At 39.1% G+C, this 16144-nt stretch overlaps 1 protein-coding gene across 1 annotated transcript in view; it reads right to left on the bottom strand.

Annotated features, from left to right (window-relative positions):
* LOC111141169 (sperm flagellar 2) overlaps nt 1-16144 on the bottom strand; it is a 178375-nt gene that overhangs the window by 44422 nt on the left and 117809 nt on the right. Inside the window, exons 24-27 of the mRNA XM_022493539.1 lie at nt 14545-14682; nt 12009-12160; nt 7205-7385; nt 361-508 (exon numbers count right to left, since the gene is read on the bottom strand). Of these exons, the coding sequence (XP_022349247.1) occupies nt 361-508; nt 7205-7385; nt 12009-12160; nt 14545-14682 (619 nt within the window). The remainder of the gene's footprint in view (nt 1-360; nt 509-7204; nt 7386-12008; nt 12161-14544; nt 14683-16144) is intronic.

A 16144-nucleotide genomic window follows, 5' to 3' on the forward strand; every position in this document is an offset into this window, starting at 1 on the left:
AGAAACCTGAATTCAACCTGAAACTTACATACATATAATCGCTTTTCACCCAACCTCTTCTCAGTTACTACAGCCCCTTTTGTGTCCACTTTTCAGATTACACAGTGCCATCTGGAGTTCTTCTAGCATGTTCCAAACTGTCCTTAAGGGTTATTTTACCTTGGATATGCTCGGCTATTTGGATAAACAAGTTAGGTGAGACTGGTTAGAACCCAGTATGATTAGCCAGCTAACACCACAGGAGCCTGGGTCTCAGAACCAAACCAAACCAACAGTAGCTTAACGTGCCTGCTTAGACGTTTGTGTTCTACCCAGGACAGTTTAAGCATCTGCACTTTCGGATGCCAAAGCCTTGACTACCTTTTGCTTGTTTGTCTGCCTTTTTCTTCTTGGGTGGTTCCTTTTTGACTTTTTTATTTGTACCCATCTGAGGAGATTTTTCTTTTGTGTCTGCTGGCAGGTTTTCCTTTTCTTCTTCCATGAGCCTCTGATGAATTTCAGCAGCCACCTGGTTGGATACAAGCAAGATTTCAATGAACGCAACACTTAAATATGAGAGCCATGTGGATTTAGTCATAGCCCAGTTGAGCTAAAGCCTCATTCTCCTGTAAACAACCATGCCACGTACTCAGTCTTTACAGAAGACACACTTCGGTGTTTTACTGACATGGAAACCTGGCCCAGGCTCCAAGAAGTGGCTTTCTTCGTGTGTGTGTATTGCTCACTTTCTCAAGCCCTGCCTGCAGTTCAACCTTATGTTTCTTCATTGCCACCGCTGCACTCCACAACGATGCTTTTGAAAAGCTTTCTTTTTAATCTCAGACTCTGTGGATTTAACACTCACCATTCTTCCAGGGCATTCCCCCATACCAGTGTTTCTCTCACATCATCATCATCATCATCATCATCATTAAACACTGCCCCACAGAGTTTTAAAGACAGTTTTTCCTAATAGTGCCCCTCCATGAAATTTTAAATACTGCAGATTGCATCTGTCCACATATTTTACCTATAACTGTGCTTTATACATAAAATGGGTCAGAATTTCTCCTGCTCCCCAACCAAGTTTTGGGATTGCATGCCTTGTATTATTTGGGCTCATCGACACTTAAACGTTCTGGGCTTCCATTCTCCTCTAACACTAGACATCATCCCAGAAGGCGCAGGGCTCATGAGGATGACCTGTCAGCTTCCTCTACTCAGGGCACTTGCAGCTTCCTGCCATCTCAGCTACCCCCTCCTTTCACTTGTGTGAGTGGAGTGTCCTGGTGTGAGAGATGAGTTTTGGGGCCTCCTCATCGTAGCTGAAGAAGGAGTAGGGTGCAATGCAGTTGCTACCCCTCCATGCCTCCTCCAGAGTTCTGTGCTTCAGGAAGCAGAGAAAAATTGTCTTGAGGCTGGTGCAACTGGGGCCTGCATTTCAAAGGCCAGACTTTTCAAAATAAGACCAGCTGCCCCTGGAGAGGTGAAGAGCAGTTGAAGGTGTAGCCCCCAGAAATGAGAGCTGAGAAAAGATTCCCAAAAGGGAGAAAGAAAACCTGCCAAACCCAGAGGAGGGAGGAGAAACATATGTTTGAAAACCTTAAATCTCAATAAACCAACTGGTAAAGAAATGGGGAGATCATGAGAATTCATTTACTAAAGTGCCTACTGTGTCCAAGCCTGGTGTTATTTCTGGGGAGGAATAGGTGAGGGGCTCAGAGGAGAAAAAGGAAGTTGAATGGAGGTGAGTAGAAAGATGAATAAGTCATAAGCTCTCTCCCCTGGCGAGATACACCAGCCAAGTGTGCAGGAACTAGGGGCAAGTGGAACTAGGGGCAAGTGCCCCTAGTTCCTGCACACTTCATACCCCTGGGCTCAGCATGTAGCTGTCCCCAACTGTTCTATGAATGTTAAATGTTGTTCCAACCTCCAAATGGGCTTCAAGCAGCTTTTAGCACCTGCTATGCTCATAGGGAATGCCCAGGAAATGATTATTAATAGATGGAATTTCTTTTTAAATGATCTTATTCCACGGAACTTACCCACAGCTTCTTTAAGATCAGTGGAACTTTGGAGAAATACAGAAAGATTTCAGAGAACAAGCCAGTTTTGTGTGAGTGTACGTATGTGGTTTTAATCAGATGCCCTTAAGCCATAAAAATGGATTTCATAATATCTGCTGTGCTTTAAAATTCTTGGTAAAGCTGAAAGCAGACTTGTTAATCTCCCCCCAAATTGCAAGCAATTCAGTTTTCAATCTGTTTTTGCAAAGCACAGTAAGTTAGCAATTCCCTTTAAAATTGGATTTTTCTCCTTTATAAACAACTTTGTGGTGGTGGTGGTGGTGATGATAATTATCATCATCTGCATTTTTTGGGTCCACTTCCCTCAAAGACCTCTGAGCCTCTTTCAAAATTTAACATAATTCACAATACATTCAGCAATCTACCTGTAAGTCTAAAGAAACTCTAGAAATAATGTCTTGACATTGTGGGCGTTAACTATGACTTATTTCTTTGAAATCATTGCATACCTGTTAATTAGAAGAAAGTTTTTCTAAAAATTAACATTGCACACTAAACGAGTAGCTGTTGGTGGGACTGCTGTGTAGGAAAAGGCCCCCGTTAAAACTTTCTCCTTTCAGTTGCTCTCATCCCTGCTGGCACTGTTTATCCCTACAGTCATTTGCCCAGGCATGTCTGTCTCACTGGAAACTTAAAATTCCCTTTAAGGTCATGTGATATCAAGGTCATAAACGTCTGTTAGAGACATAAAAGCAGGATTCAAATATAATTATTAGGAATACTAATTAGATTAGTACTAACTAAACTTTTTTCCCTTGTTTCTATGTGGTTTTTATTTTATTTTTTTTTAAAGATTTTATTTATTTATTTGAGGGAGAGGGAGAGAGAACAAACAGTGGGGAGAGGGAGATGCAGGCTCCCTGCTGAGCAGGGAGCCCAATGTGGGGCTTGATCCCAGGACCCTGAGATCATGATCCGAGCCCAAGGCAGACGCTTAACAGATTGAGCCACCCAGACAACCCTCTATATGGTTTTTAAAGTCCACAAGGAAAATAGTACAATTGTTAATAAATTTTTAACGTCATGATCTATTATATTTACAATTTCCAAGACAGCATACATTATTTCATTGGATCTTCCAACCATTCATGAGAGGAAAGGTATGTGGAATATCTCCCATGTACAGATAAGGAATTGAAGACTGGAAGAGGTTATTTCCACAAAATCATACAACTAAACTCAGAGTGATAGCCAGTGCTCTTTGTGCTGTGTGCTGCTCTTTCCAATAATGTAATATTCTACAATGTCATCTCCCCTAGGAAATTCTAATAGGATTTGTAAGACTTGTAAATTACTTTATGTAGCTCATAAGAATAATAATTCCTTTTTTTCCCCCCTCAAACTCCTAGCTCTGGTTTCCCATTCTCTGGTGCTTGGTAGTTGTAATCAAACTCATCACCATGGTCATTGGCATCATCATCAGTAGTAACTTCAGCATCTTCGGTACAGCAGCAGTCCAATGTCAGACTGTGCTGAGGGCTTAGTATCATATTAGATGTGGGCATGTTGCCAGGTGTAGGGTGTATAAAAAGTCTTAGAATCCAGTGTTCAGTGTTTAGGAAAATAGTGAGATAAATATGACAATCACTATTTTAGGAAAATAGTGAGATAAACATTACAATCACCTAGAATCTTCCTAGATAGGAAGAGCTGGATGTTTGGGAAGATAATACTGCTACAGGGATTGGAAGAGCACATGATCAGAGAAGACAGGGCTTCAAACAGCAACCAACAACTCAGGAATCAAAGCAGGAACTAGCTCTGAAGACTTTCAGAAAGCATATAGTTTAATCAAATAGAAGGAAGGAAGAACACATTTTAGGAGAGAAAGATGACATTGGCCAAGGCATGAAAATTGTTAATGCTGATGAAATATGTAGGAACCAGTATTTAGTTACTTTATGAGAAGGTTTCATGAGTTGGTACCAGCATGATGGGGAGCTCTGAGCCTCTGGGTCAAGGGTTTAGGATTCCACGGTGGCTACTAGAAGTCATCATACTACCTCATTTTCCTCTCTGGTCAATAACAGAAGATGATTTCTGTGTTCTTATAAGCATCACATACTTTTTTAAACAAAATAAATCAATCTCTTTCCTTTAACTGGATCATTTTGCCTTATAAAGTAGCTATCGATACATTCGGGGTCTACATCTATTGTCTTACTAGGTGTTTTCTATTTGTTTGTCCTAAATCTTTTTCTGTCCTCCTTTCTTTTCTTATTTTGGACTTAATATTTTAAATTTATTCGTTTTTCTTTATATTAGTTTGGAAGTCATACACACTAATTCACTTAATGGTTACTCTAGAGATAACACCATGAATTACTGACTAAATAATATTTAGAATTTGATAAGTTAACAATTTATGGTGCAACCTATGGTAACCAGTAAAAGAACATAATATAATGCACTACTTCTAAAAGTAAGTAGGAGTGAAAGAGCAAACAGGAAAAGATACAGAAAGGACAAAAATAAGACAGTGAACAAAGATATAATGTGTAAACAATATTTAAAAGCATAATTTCTAAAAAACCATTATAGATAAGGAAGATTACCTCCTAGTAAGAAAAGTATTAGTTCACCAGGCCCAGATGGCCTCTTGGATAAGGCTACTGAACACTTCAAGAGGGAATAATTCCAACTTCCTCAAACTCTTCTAAAGTTTGATTTATGAGGCTAGTATTACATGAATGTTAAAAGTTGACAAGGACAGTATGAGAAAGACAAATTATAGGATTTTCTCACTCATAAACAGATTCAAAAACCCTAAGTAAATTATTAGGAAAACAAATCCAGCAATATGTAACAAGTATGATGTTTCATTATAATGTTGGGCTTATTCCAGGGATGTGATGTAAGTTTAATATTAGAAAATTGACCAATACGATATTTCACTATTGATAGAAAACAGAAAAAAAATCATTTGGCAATCTCAATAGATGCATGAAAATTATTTGTTAATATATTTATGAAAAACCCTCACACTAAGCTAGAAATGTAAAGAAACTTCCATAATCTGATAAATAACATCGAAAAAATCTACAGCCAACACTTTTGTAAATTTTGACAAGCTGACTTGAAAATTTATATGGAGAGGCAAAGAGCCAAGAAAAGCCAAAATGCACTGGACAGCTGACAAGGTGGGAAGATTTGCTCATCTGGATAACAAATGATATGATATTATGTGGTTTTGGTACAAGGATGGAAAAATAGAGTAATGCAAAAGAACTAATTTATGATATGTGGTCACTTAATTTATGACAAAGATAATACTGCAGTGAATGGGAAAAATCTGGTATTACTTATACAAACTGAAGTATTATGTATAGTATCATCTACTGACATTGAAGACAGCAACCACTCTTAGCCATATATCCAAAGGTTGTGTGTGCATATGTGCATCAGTGGACAAGTACAAGAATGTTCATAGCAAGGATATCCATAATGGCACAAACTGGAAGCCCAAATGTGTATTAGTAGCAGACTAGTTCAATAAACTGTGATAAATTTATATAATGAAACAATGTATAACAACAAAAAGGAACGGACTACAGCTCCACTCAACAACATTGAATTAATCTCATACATAATGTTGAGCAAAAGAAAACACAAAGAGACAAAAGATATGAGTCCATATATTTGAAATTCAAAAACAAGCAAAGCTAAAGTATACTGTTTAGAGGTATAATAAACTTAAAACTTATGAATATCAAGGGAACGGTTAGTCAAAAGGCAAGTGGAGGGTCCACGTTGTAGGAATCCAGGGGATTAGGACTGGGAAGGGGCAAGGACTGGGTAGGTGTGGACCTTTCCCATTTCCCCCATGTGCTGGTTCCACTAGTAACTTTAGGTGTGTACAGAAAGCCCTGCAGTTCTACTTCATGCACTTTTCTTAGTTGTGTCAAAATCCCACTAAAATTTTTTATAGAAGAAGCAAGACAATGAAAGGCAACTACAATCACTTTTGAGAGGGAGAAATGAAAGAAGGAAGAAAAAAGGGAAGAGAAGAAGAACAGAAAGGGAGGACAGAACACTAAGGCTGTTGTGGGATGAACTAGAGAAAAGAGCCATGGAGGTAGAGTGGCCAGAAAGGGAAAACACCCAGTCAGAAGTGTCACCTCCTCCCTCTGAGACCCTGAGGTAAGCTCCTCTTCCACCTCTTCCATCTCTTCCACAAAGTTTTTTGGAAGGTTGACACTGCTTCCTGTTTGGATGGGATATTTTGGGGAAACTCAAAGAACACCTGGCGCAGAATGAAAACAGAACCACCTTGGGCACTTAGGACTGGAAGGTGAAGGAACAGTGGTCCTCCAAGCTAAACCTTGTGTGCACCTTCTGTACAGGGGGAAGCTTCTCCTTACATTACAGTTATCTGTATGCTCTTCCCTTCTCTTTTGATTTGGTATGGGTTCCTTAAACACAGGGACTATTGCTGTCCCTTGGTTTCCCAATGAAGCTGAAAAGGACATGAACTTTGAATTCATATAGTCCTAGGTCAAATCTCCTTGTTGATACATGACCTGCTAAGTGACCTTGGCAAAATTTTTTTACCTTTCTGGATCCTCATTTTCCTTGGTAATGAGGATAATACCCCATAGGTAGCTTATGTAAACTAGAGATCTACAGGCCAGATGTGTGTTTTTCTTAGCTCTGTAAAGTTTTATAAATTTGATTTAATTTCTAACATGCTAAAATCAGTAGGTTTCACATACAAATCTGAATTTCTGGCTTTTCCTGGAAAATTGTAAAGTCTGGCCATACTGGGCCTCATTCTTAAATGGTATTTGGTCTGGGAGATGTAGCACATACCTCTTTAGGAGTGTAATTTCCACTAGGCCACCCCATCCCTCCCTTACTGCATTATACTTGACCCATGTCATTGACTTTTCCCAAAGGAACATTTTGGTCTCTGCACTTGGAACCTTGGCCCAGCACAAAAAATAATCTAATGATTTCCTCCATTCTTGAGCTCATATATTTGCTGACTGAACTGTTTTATTTCTTGTTTCTTTCAGTAAATAAAACGAGACAAAAAAGTTCCTGAAGGTATAGCTTTATACAACATTGTGTAAATTTTCTATTCATAGCATATACCAAAGTTAATGCTTAGTGGAAATGTAATAATGAGCACAGCTTACCATGTGAGATATTGCTAAAGAAGCCTGCTGCCAGGTGTCCATTAACAACTTCTCATCTGCCTCAAAGTTTGCCTCAACATTTTCCAGCGAGTAATCGATCTTGCCCTTCAGTATGGCCTTTGTTTTTGGTTTGGACGTAGTTGAATCCGGGGATATGGATATTCGAGAAATTAGAGGAATTCTTTGAAAAGAAAAACCAACAAATAAAAAGGAAATACAAATATTTCATTTACCAGAATTTTATTTTTTGACATGTTACTTTGGGAATTTTGTTACCTTGCTTTTACCTATACTTTCATAGTTGTCCTGGAAGAACTCTTCAAGTGAAGAAAGGACTATAAAAGACTGTATTCAGAGGGTACCTGGGTGGCCCAGTCAGTTAAATGACTGATTTTTTATTTTGACTCAGATCATGATCTTAGGGTTGTGAGATTGAGGCCCATGTAGGGCTTCATGTTGGGAGTGGGGCCTACTTTGATTAAGATTCTCTCTCTCTCTCCCCTCCCCCCATACCCTCTCTTAAAAAAAAAAAGACTGTATTCAAATTTTTTAAAAAAATATTTTATGTATTCATTTGACAGAGATCACAAGCAGGCAGAGAGAGAGAGAGAGAGAGAGAGAGAGAGAGAGAGAAGCAGGCTCCCTGCTGAGCAGAGAGCCTGATGTGAGGCTTGATCCCAGGACCTTGAGACCAGGACCTGAGCTGAAGGCAGAGGCTTAACCCACTGAGCCACCCAGGTGTCCCTGTATTCAAATTTTTATAGTCTTATTAACAAGAGTAAACTAGAAGAAAATAGTAACAAAACATAATTTTTAGGTTTAATTCTCATTGATAATGGGGAGGGAAATGAAACAACAGGAATCTTGAAGATATGCAATTTTGAAATGTGTCCGGGGCATCAACTTCTGACAAGGAACAAATCAATCACGTAAAAGCAAATCAAATAAAACTGGGCACCACTCCTTTAAGATGACTAGCATTATTTGGCTTCCTGAAGTGGACAGTGATAAAGCAGGATATGACAGATGTGAGGATTGCAAGGGGGAAGGATTCGTGGAGGTCATAAGGTTTTGGTGGTGGGTGGGGGAAAAAATCCAACAGCCCTTCCCACTTAAGAATAATGATGATGAGGGGCGCCTGAGTGGCTCAGTGGGTTAAGCCTCTGCCTTCGGCTCAGGTCATGATCTCAGGGTCCTGGGATCGAGCCCCGCATCAGGCTCTCTGTTCAGCGGGGAGCCTGCTTCCCCCTCTATCTCTGCCTGCTGCTCTGCCTACTTGTGATCTCTCACTCTCTCTGTCAAATAAATAAATAAATAAATAATCTTTAGAAAAAAAAAATAATAATGATGATGAAGCTTTCTATTTGCTTTTTAAAGTGCTGTGGGAACTCAGAGGTGAGCTCTCCCTCTCCCTTCTTTCAGCCATATTGCTGCCCCTATGTAGAAATTTTAGAGCTACCCCTGAAACATTCTATCCCTGAAGGACTCCCAATCTCAAATGCTAAGAGAAGCAGGAAGAGATCCCCAAGGCAGAATGCTTATTACGATCCTCAGTGATCCAAAGTATAAATTGTCCCCCCACTAGGCATGGGCTGGGCACCAAGCATGACTTCCCTGCAACTTGAGGAGAGTCAGGAGCCATGATAATGATCAAGTGTTTGGTCTGGCAGACTCAAGCTGCTGGGGAACAGAGTGGTGATCCAGAAAGCTGATTGTGAATTCCAGCAAACAAGTAGCTTGGTCTTGTTTTGAACGCTAGATGTGGTTTCTTGAACTTGGCTCTTTGATTCTTATAGTACTTGGCATTCTGACAATGTACGGTGCCTACAGAGGCCTGAGGTGCTGAGGTTCTTCTATGCAGTACATATCTACCCACAAGGAAAATTTACATTTTAATAATCAAGTAATGTCAAATGTCAGTCACTGAGACACTGAGATTCATGTGTGTAACAAGGTAAAGTTTGTATGATCATCTCTAAATATTTAATACAGTATAACATGCATTTCCCAACACCTTACTTTGGAGGTATATCATCTAGAAATAAAATTTGGGGTCATTTACTGGAAAAAAATCTGGTCTAGCTAGCTCTGCCACAATCAGTATACATGAATTGGGGCATGACACTTGACTTCCTGAAGCTCCTTTCCTCAAATAATATAAATATACAATTTCTACTATTACTATCATTGCTTATTTTTAGTCACTGGCAATTATTAACCAATTATTTGTTACTATTATGCTGCTGCTGTTGCTATTTTTATAGAATAAAGTAGATAGTGATGTGGAAATGCTTAATAGTATGCTTGTTTCCCTTACACATTTTAAAGAGACTATGGTTGGTTAGTTGATTGGTTGATAACACTGATTGAGAGTTTCAGTAGATACTCATAGCAGTGATTTGAGGTTGACATTGGTACACAGTTGTTTTGCAGAAAATAAGAACTGGCTGTTCCTTTCCCTGTTTCATTCTGTTAACCAACTTTAATAGCTTCCCCAATATGCCTGACTTGCTATTTTGTGCTAAGAACAGAATGCACTGCTACTGTAGACATTGGAACTTGGCCTCTTTTAATGGCTCTGATGGTTCATATTGCCTTTGGAATTTTTTATTGTTTTCAATTTTGAAGTCCTTTTCCAGTAGCTTGCTGAGTTAAACATTTCTCTTGTATTTGTATCAAGAAGACGGTACTTTCCTTCTTGTGTTTTCTTGCTTACATATGGACATTATGGGGACATGGTGAGACTACATGGAGGAAATCTAGAGTGAGAAAAATTGGGTCTCAGATCTCATGTATAATCTTATTGTGTTCAGGTCATCTCAAATCCTTTTTGGTATAGGGAGAATAAAGCAAAGCAAGAACATGCAATACTCACAACTATAATACTCTGGAATTTAAGAAACAAAACAAAGGATCATAGTGGAAGAGATGAAAAATTAAAACAAGATGAAATCAGAGAGGGAGACAAACCATAAGAGAGTTTTAATCATAGGAAACAAACTGAGGGTTGCTGGAGGGGAGAGGGGTGGAGGGATGGGGTAACTGGGTGATAGACATTATGGAGGGCACGTGATGTAATGACCACTGGGTATTATATAAGACTGATGAATCACTGACCTCTACCTCTGAAACAAGTAATACATTATATGTTAATTAATTGAATTTAAATTAAAAACTACTAAAAATATAAAAATTATAAGAATAAAAAATACTTCATAATATGACATATGCTATTGTCATAATATGCATTAATAATAGTCATCAGTTATTGAGTGTTACTGAGACTAGGTCTCATCTTCTGATCCCCAGACATGATACCCAGTGCTTTAAGGATTTCGTTTTCTGTAATCTTCACAATCACCCTACTTTATAGATACTTTATAAATAAGAAAACCAAGGCTTAAGAGAGGTGGGGTGACTTTCCTTCCAGAATAAATTGTTCTAATTTATTCTCATACAATTAGTAAATAACATCCAGGATTGAAACCAGATCTATCTGTCTTCAAAACATAATCACAATATATGCATGTTTTGTGCCACTTGTGCTACCTGCATTGACTTGAGCACACTTGTACAATAAAGTACATATACTGCTTTCAATCTCCAGTACATATCACATATCTTTGGAGATTTAAACTTAATGTTCAGCTTTTATATTATTTTCTAAATCTAACCTCTTTTTTTTCTCTCTTCACATTTATTTTTCTCATGACCTCCTTATTGGTCATGAGAAAGTATTTTTTTAACTCTTAATGCTACTTTATTAATTTATTTTTAATTAACTCATATAATTTTAAGGATTTTGAGTTTTCCTTTTATTATTTTATTCTTACTTTTTGCTCTCTTAATGTTTTAGAGTTGGGATTACCACCACTCCAACTCCCTACTTCTTCTTTTTTATGTTTTTTAAAGATTTTTTTTTTTTGACAGAGATAGAGATGGGGAGAGAGGGAACACAAGTCAGGGTGGACAGGGGAGTGGGAGAGGGAGAAGCAAGCTTCCCACTGAGCAGGGAGTCCAATGCGGGGCTCAATCCCAGGATTCTGGGATCATGACCCTAGCCAAAGGCAAATCCTTAATGACTGAGCCACCCAGGCACCCCCCCCCACCCATTTCTTAAAGATATTTTTCTATCTGTTCATAGTTTCTCTGGGTTTGGGATCTTGCCCTTCTCCTGCCCTCACCCACTGGGTCTATAAAAGCAATTATTTACAAATGTTTGTATTGGATGGAACTGTTTGATTGAAAATATAATTATTTTCTTGCTCTGGTGGGAATTTGATGTAAAACTACTGACAAGTCTTTTACCTCATAAAGTTATAATCACATATGACTGAACATTTACTATTTCTCAGTTTGCTTACCTATAAAAGAAGACTCACAACCCCTTCCATTTTCATTTACATGACACACACACACGCACATACACATACAAAAGTGCTTGGGACCCTTCATAAAAATGGTAGAGATTCATGATTCCTTGCTGAAAACTCCTGAGCCAAAAGTTTTTCAGAATTGAAAATTTATATACTCTCTATATTCCCTAATATCCCCAGCAGAATCTTTTGGAAGTAGTTCATAATAAAACACAGTATACCTCAGCAGCAAAGTGAGTAAATAGTCACTATAATTTGGATAATAGTGCATATTAATCATCTTAAGTTGAAGTTAGAAAAGTTTTCATTTTGGAGTTTTTTTTGCATTTTGGATTTGCAGATTCAGGTTTTTACTAGTGGTATTCAACTTAAAATCATAAAGTTTTATGCCCAAACTAATTATAGTACAACACAATGGTCTGCCTTACCTAAGTTGGCTTTCCAAAATTTCTCTATTATCTAGTTGGACCAATGGGACTCGAGTAAATCTTTTAATGTCGTCGATTGGGATTTTGCCTTCCATTCCCCTGTAATAATCTTGAAGGAGTCTCTTTGTATCTTGGAAACGGTTCAGTTCTGCCTTTAATAGCAAATATGAATGTTAGTAACCAAGAAGGAATAATCTGACCTTTACATATTTCCTGTATAAGTTCTGTAAGCACTATATTAAATATTTCAGTTGAAATGAATTTTCCAGAAATTATTAATCCGTGCAGAATGAGGTCCTTTGTTGTTCCATGTGGTGGGCCTTCAACTATTTGAACAATGCTGGAGGATTATAACAGAAGTCACCACATGCGGTTGTTGTGAAGGTTTAATATAACCTATGTGAAAGTCCTTTGAGCAGTGTCTGGCATATACGGAGGAAGGAGTAAGGAATTAGCAAAGAGCAGCTCTTATTTGCTGTCCCGTCCTTTCTCTTCTTTCCTCCTCTTTGATTTTAGATGTGGATTCACTTCCAGGACAAGAACCTTCCATCTAGGTGTTGCTGAGATGTGAGAGTTCTACTATTCCCCAAAGAGGCATGTACTGCTTGGACTAATAAGGAATGATTCACAAAAATTCTCTTTCACAAAAATTTCCTTCCCTTTGCCTTTACTACTGGATTTCAGTTATTCCCACCAGAAGCTTCTGACACATCTGTCCCAACAGACAATCTCTCCTTGCCCAATCCAGTGCCCTAGAAATGCTACCCAGTGTGGCTTAGTGCTGCTTGGCAGGCTCACTTTAATCCTTTGTACAACCCACACCTGGATCCCAGAGCTGGTAGTCAGTGAGGTTGCTCCTGGGTCTCAGCTTTCTGATGACTTTTCTGGCCTCCTGTGGTCCAACCTGCCCCTATACCATGGGCTAGTCCCTCTGAAAGTTGAAAGTATCAGCATTAATTGTCATTGGTTGAGCAAGCCTTTATTGAACACCAACTGTGTGCTAGCTCAGATTGTCAGCTAAACATCCCGCTCTCCTGAAGTATCTCCTCATGTAAGTCAATTGGTTGAAGATGAAAAATATACCCTCTTCCATTCTCCACCCTCACTGTTATGCTCTTCGGAAAAAATACTCACGTAACACAGCTTGACTAACACAAGCTTACTATTCCCCTCAGCTTGGCTAAACTTTGGATAGTCTTCTTCCTAACTCTGGGGTCCTGACTGCCCTTTTCTAATTTACTTTAGAAAATTTGTCATTATAAATCCTGGCTCTGTCCATTTAGATGTAAATCTAAATTTTTTTTTCCTAAAATTTTTTTTTTATGAGAAAGAGAGCATGTTGGGGAGGGCAAAAGGACAGGGAGAAGCAAACTCCCCCTGAGCAGGGAGCCCAGCAACACGGGGCTTGATCCCAGGATCCCAGGATCATCAGGCGCCCCTGAGATGTAAATATTTTTAAAAGCTTCTTGCCAGTTTTAGAACTCAAAACTGTCTTTCCTAACTGTCTTCCCTGTCTTTTCTGGGCACCATCCTTCTGAAAAGTAAGCATCATCACCTATCTGCCAGTTCCTCTGGAAGGGGAGGAGCCTAACTTGCTCCTTGAGAGTACCTTGCTCTCAGTGGTAAAACTAGGTGAAGACAGGAGAATTTTTTTTTTTTTCCTTCAGGCAAAGCCAATCAACAAGCACAGATGGCTTCTGATGCTCACTACACCCCGGCTGTCAAACTCTAGTTCTTTTTCCTGGCAATGCTGGGTAGCCAGACCTGGTCTGTGCTTTCTTTGCTACTGTTGACAATAGTCTTGACTATTATTATCTGTTGGCTAATAAGTCTTATCTCACCAACTGTAATTTTTATTTAATAGGCTACAAATATAAGTTAAAGAGGTTGTTCTGGTGAATGTTTTTTTGTTTTTTTATTTTGTTTTGTTTTGTTTTTTTTTTTTTAATCCTGACTAAACTTTTTTTCTGGAATCAAATGCCTGCTGATGTTAATCTATCCCATGCTTTGTGGCAGAGCTGCTTTCCTGGGCTTCTGCTGGCCACTTTGGGTGTCCACTGTGAGAGGCTGACAGAGTAACAACCAGTATAGACAGCATCTCTCCTGCCCCTCCATAGTTCTAAGACACCTGGACACAAAGCTGGTTGGTGGTTGCTTGGGATGCTGCCAGTTTTGTTGTTGTTGTTGTTGTTTGGTTGGTTGTTTTTTTTGCTTTTTTTAAAGTAGCATGCCCAGCTTCATGGGGCTTGAATTCACAACCCAGAAATCAAGATCTGAGCTGAGGTCAAGAGAAGGATGCTTAACCGACTGAGCCACCCAGGCACCCGGATGCTCCCAGTTCTAGTGCTTGTTTGGCCCCGGGCCAAAATGATTTATTTCAGCTCACTTCCTCAGCAAATTGGAGCTCAGGCCAGGCAGAATGCTGTGAGTCAAAGGAGCCTGAAGGGGCCCCTCACTCTCCCAAAGGAGTTGTAAAGGGAGGGACAGGACGTTGCTATGGAGGCAAGAGTCTGGGCTGTTGATGGGCTGCTCTTACCTGCATTAGTGAGAAGAAATGGTTCATCTTTATTATGATGGAGTCCTGCAACCAGCTCTCGTTAATGATATCCTGACGCTCCTGCTCGGCCTCTTCCTTCCGGGCATCACAGATGTCCCACAGGCGGTCTCGTAAATCCTGAGCAGAAAGAAACCTCACTGTTATGCTTTACATCACGGCTCAAATTGTCGCAGTGTAATAAAACTAGAATACTTTGCCTGTCTTAAAAATGTCTCCAAAGAAAATTAGACTTAATGCACTCGTGCATTTTATTCCTTCATTCAACAAATATTTATTTTGCTTCCACTCTATGCCAGGCCTTACTTTATTAGACCAGCTCACCATATCATATGCTCATGTCCAGCACAAGTCCACTGCAGCTCACTTTATTTATGGATGGCTATGTTTTATGTAGCAGTCTAATCCCTTCTCAGAAAATTTGTTTAGTTGAAAAAGTCCTGGGGCTTCTGGGTGGTTGAGTCATTTAGACATTGGACTTGATTTCAGCTCAGGTCATGATCTCAGAGTCATGAGATCAAACCCCTCAACAGGCTCTGCCTGCTTAAGATTCTCTCTCTCTCTCTCTGCCCCTCCCCCCTGCTCGCTCTCTTTCTCTCCCTCTCCCTCCCCCATGTACTCACGCTCTCTTTCTCTCTCTCAAAATAAATACATAAATAAAAAAGTCCTTTTAGGGAATTTTTTGGGAAATGGTGTAGTGTTGGTGAAGAAATATGCAGCTGTATTTAATCCAAGGGTATAAGTTTGTTCAATAAACATGAATGGAACATCTCATTCACCAAGAAATACTGTCTGAGCTTGATAGGATTGTCCAAATATTAGGTTTGTACCAAAGAGCCAGCAGTAGGAAGAATCTTTAAAGATCCCAGGTCTGCCACATGTATAACAAAACTGACAATAGCTACCATGAACTGAGGTCTTTCTACATGCATCAGTGTGTCAGAACATAAGTCATTGTCCTTATGTCAACTCATTTAATGCCTGGCAACAACCTGAGGCACTATATTATAATGTTCATTTCGCAGAAGAGTCACAGAGAGGTTGTCTTCCTAAAAGCACACAACGAGTAGGTGGTGGATCCAGGATATGAGCCTGTGCTCTTGAGTAATCTACACCATTATTTCAGGTCTCAGTCTCTTTATAACTTACCTTTTAGATATGCTATATGGAATAAATTAGCTTATGTATATAAAGCACTCAGCATACTATTTAGCATACAATAATTCCTTGGTTAATAAAAACTACTATAATCTTATAAGGATATCATATTATCCATGCAATAAAGCATCTGTTTAATAAAATATCCCATTAATGAAATATATACAGTCAATCAAAATGTGACAGTTTCTACAATAATAAAGTATTGAACATTATTATGCGTTGGGCATTGTGCTAAGTGCTTTACATGGATTACCTTGCTGATTGCTACAATAACCAGGAAGTACGTTCTGGTGAGAAAACTGATGCACAGACAGGTTAAGCCACTTGGCTATGGTTTCCATGTGGTGGAGCCAGGCATCTTAATGCAAGCAGTTTCATTCTAGTGCCCACAGTGGGTTTTAGTTCTGTGATATTGTATTAA

This window comes from Enhydra lutris, unplaced genomic scaffold, assembly GCF_002288905.1.
Source record: "Enhydra lutris kenyoni isolate GAN:26980312 unplaced genomic scaffold, ASM228890v2 scaffoldscaffold5, whole genome shotgun sequence".
Classification (NCBI taxonomy): domain Eukaryota; kingdom Metazoa; phylum Chordata; class Mammalia; order Carnivora; family Mustelidae; genus Enhydra; species Enhydra lutris.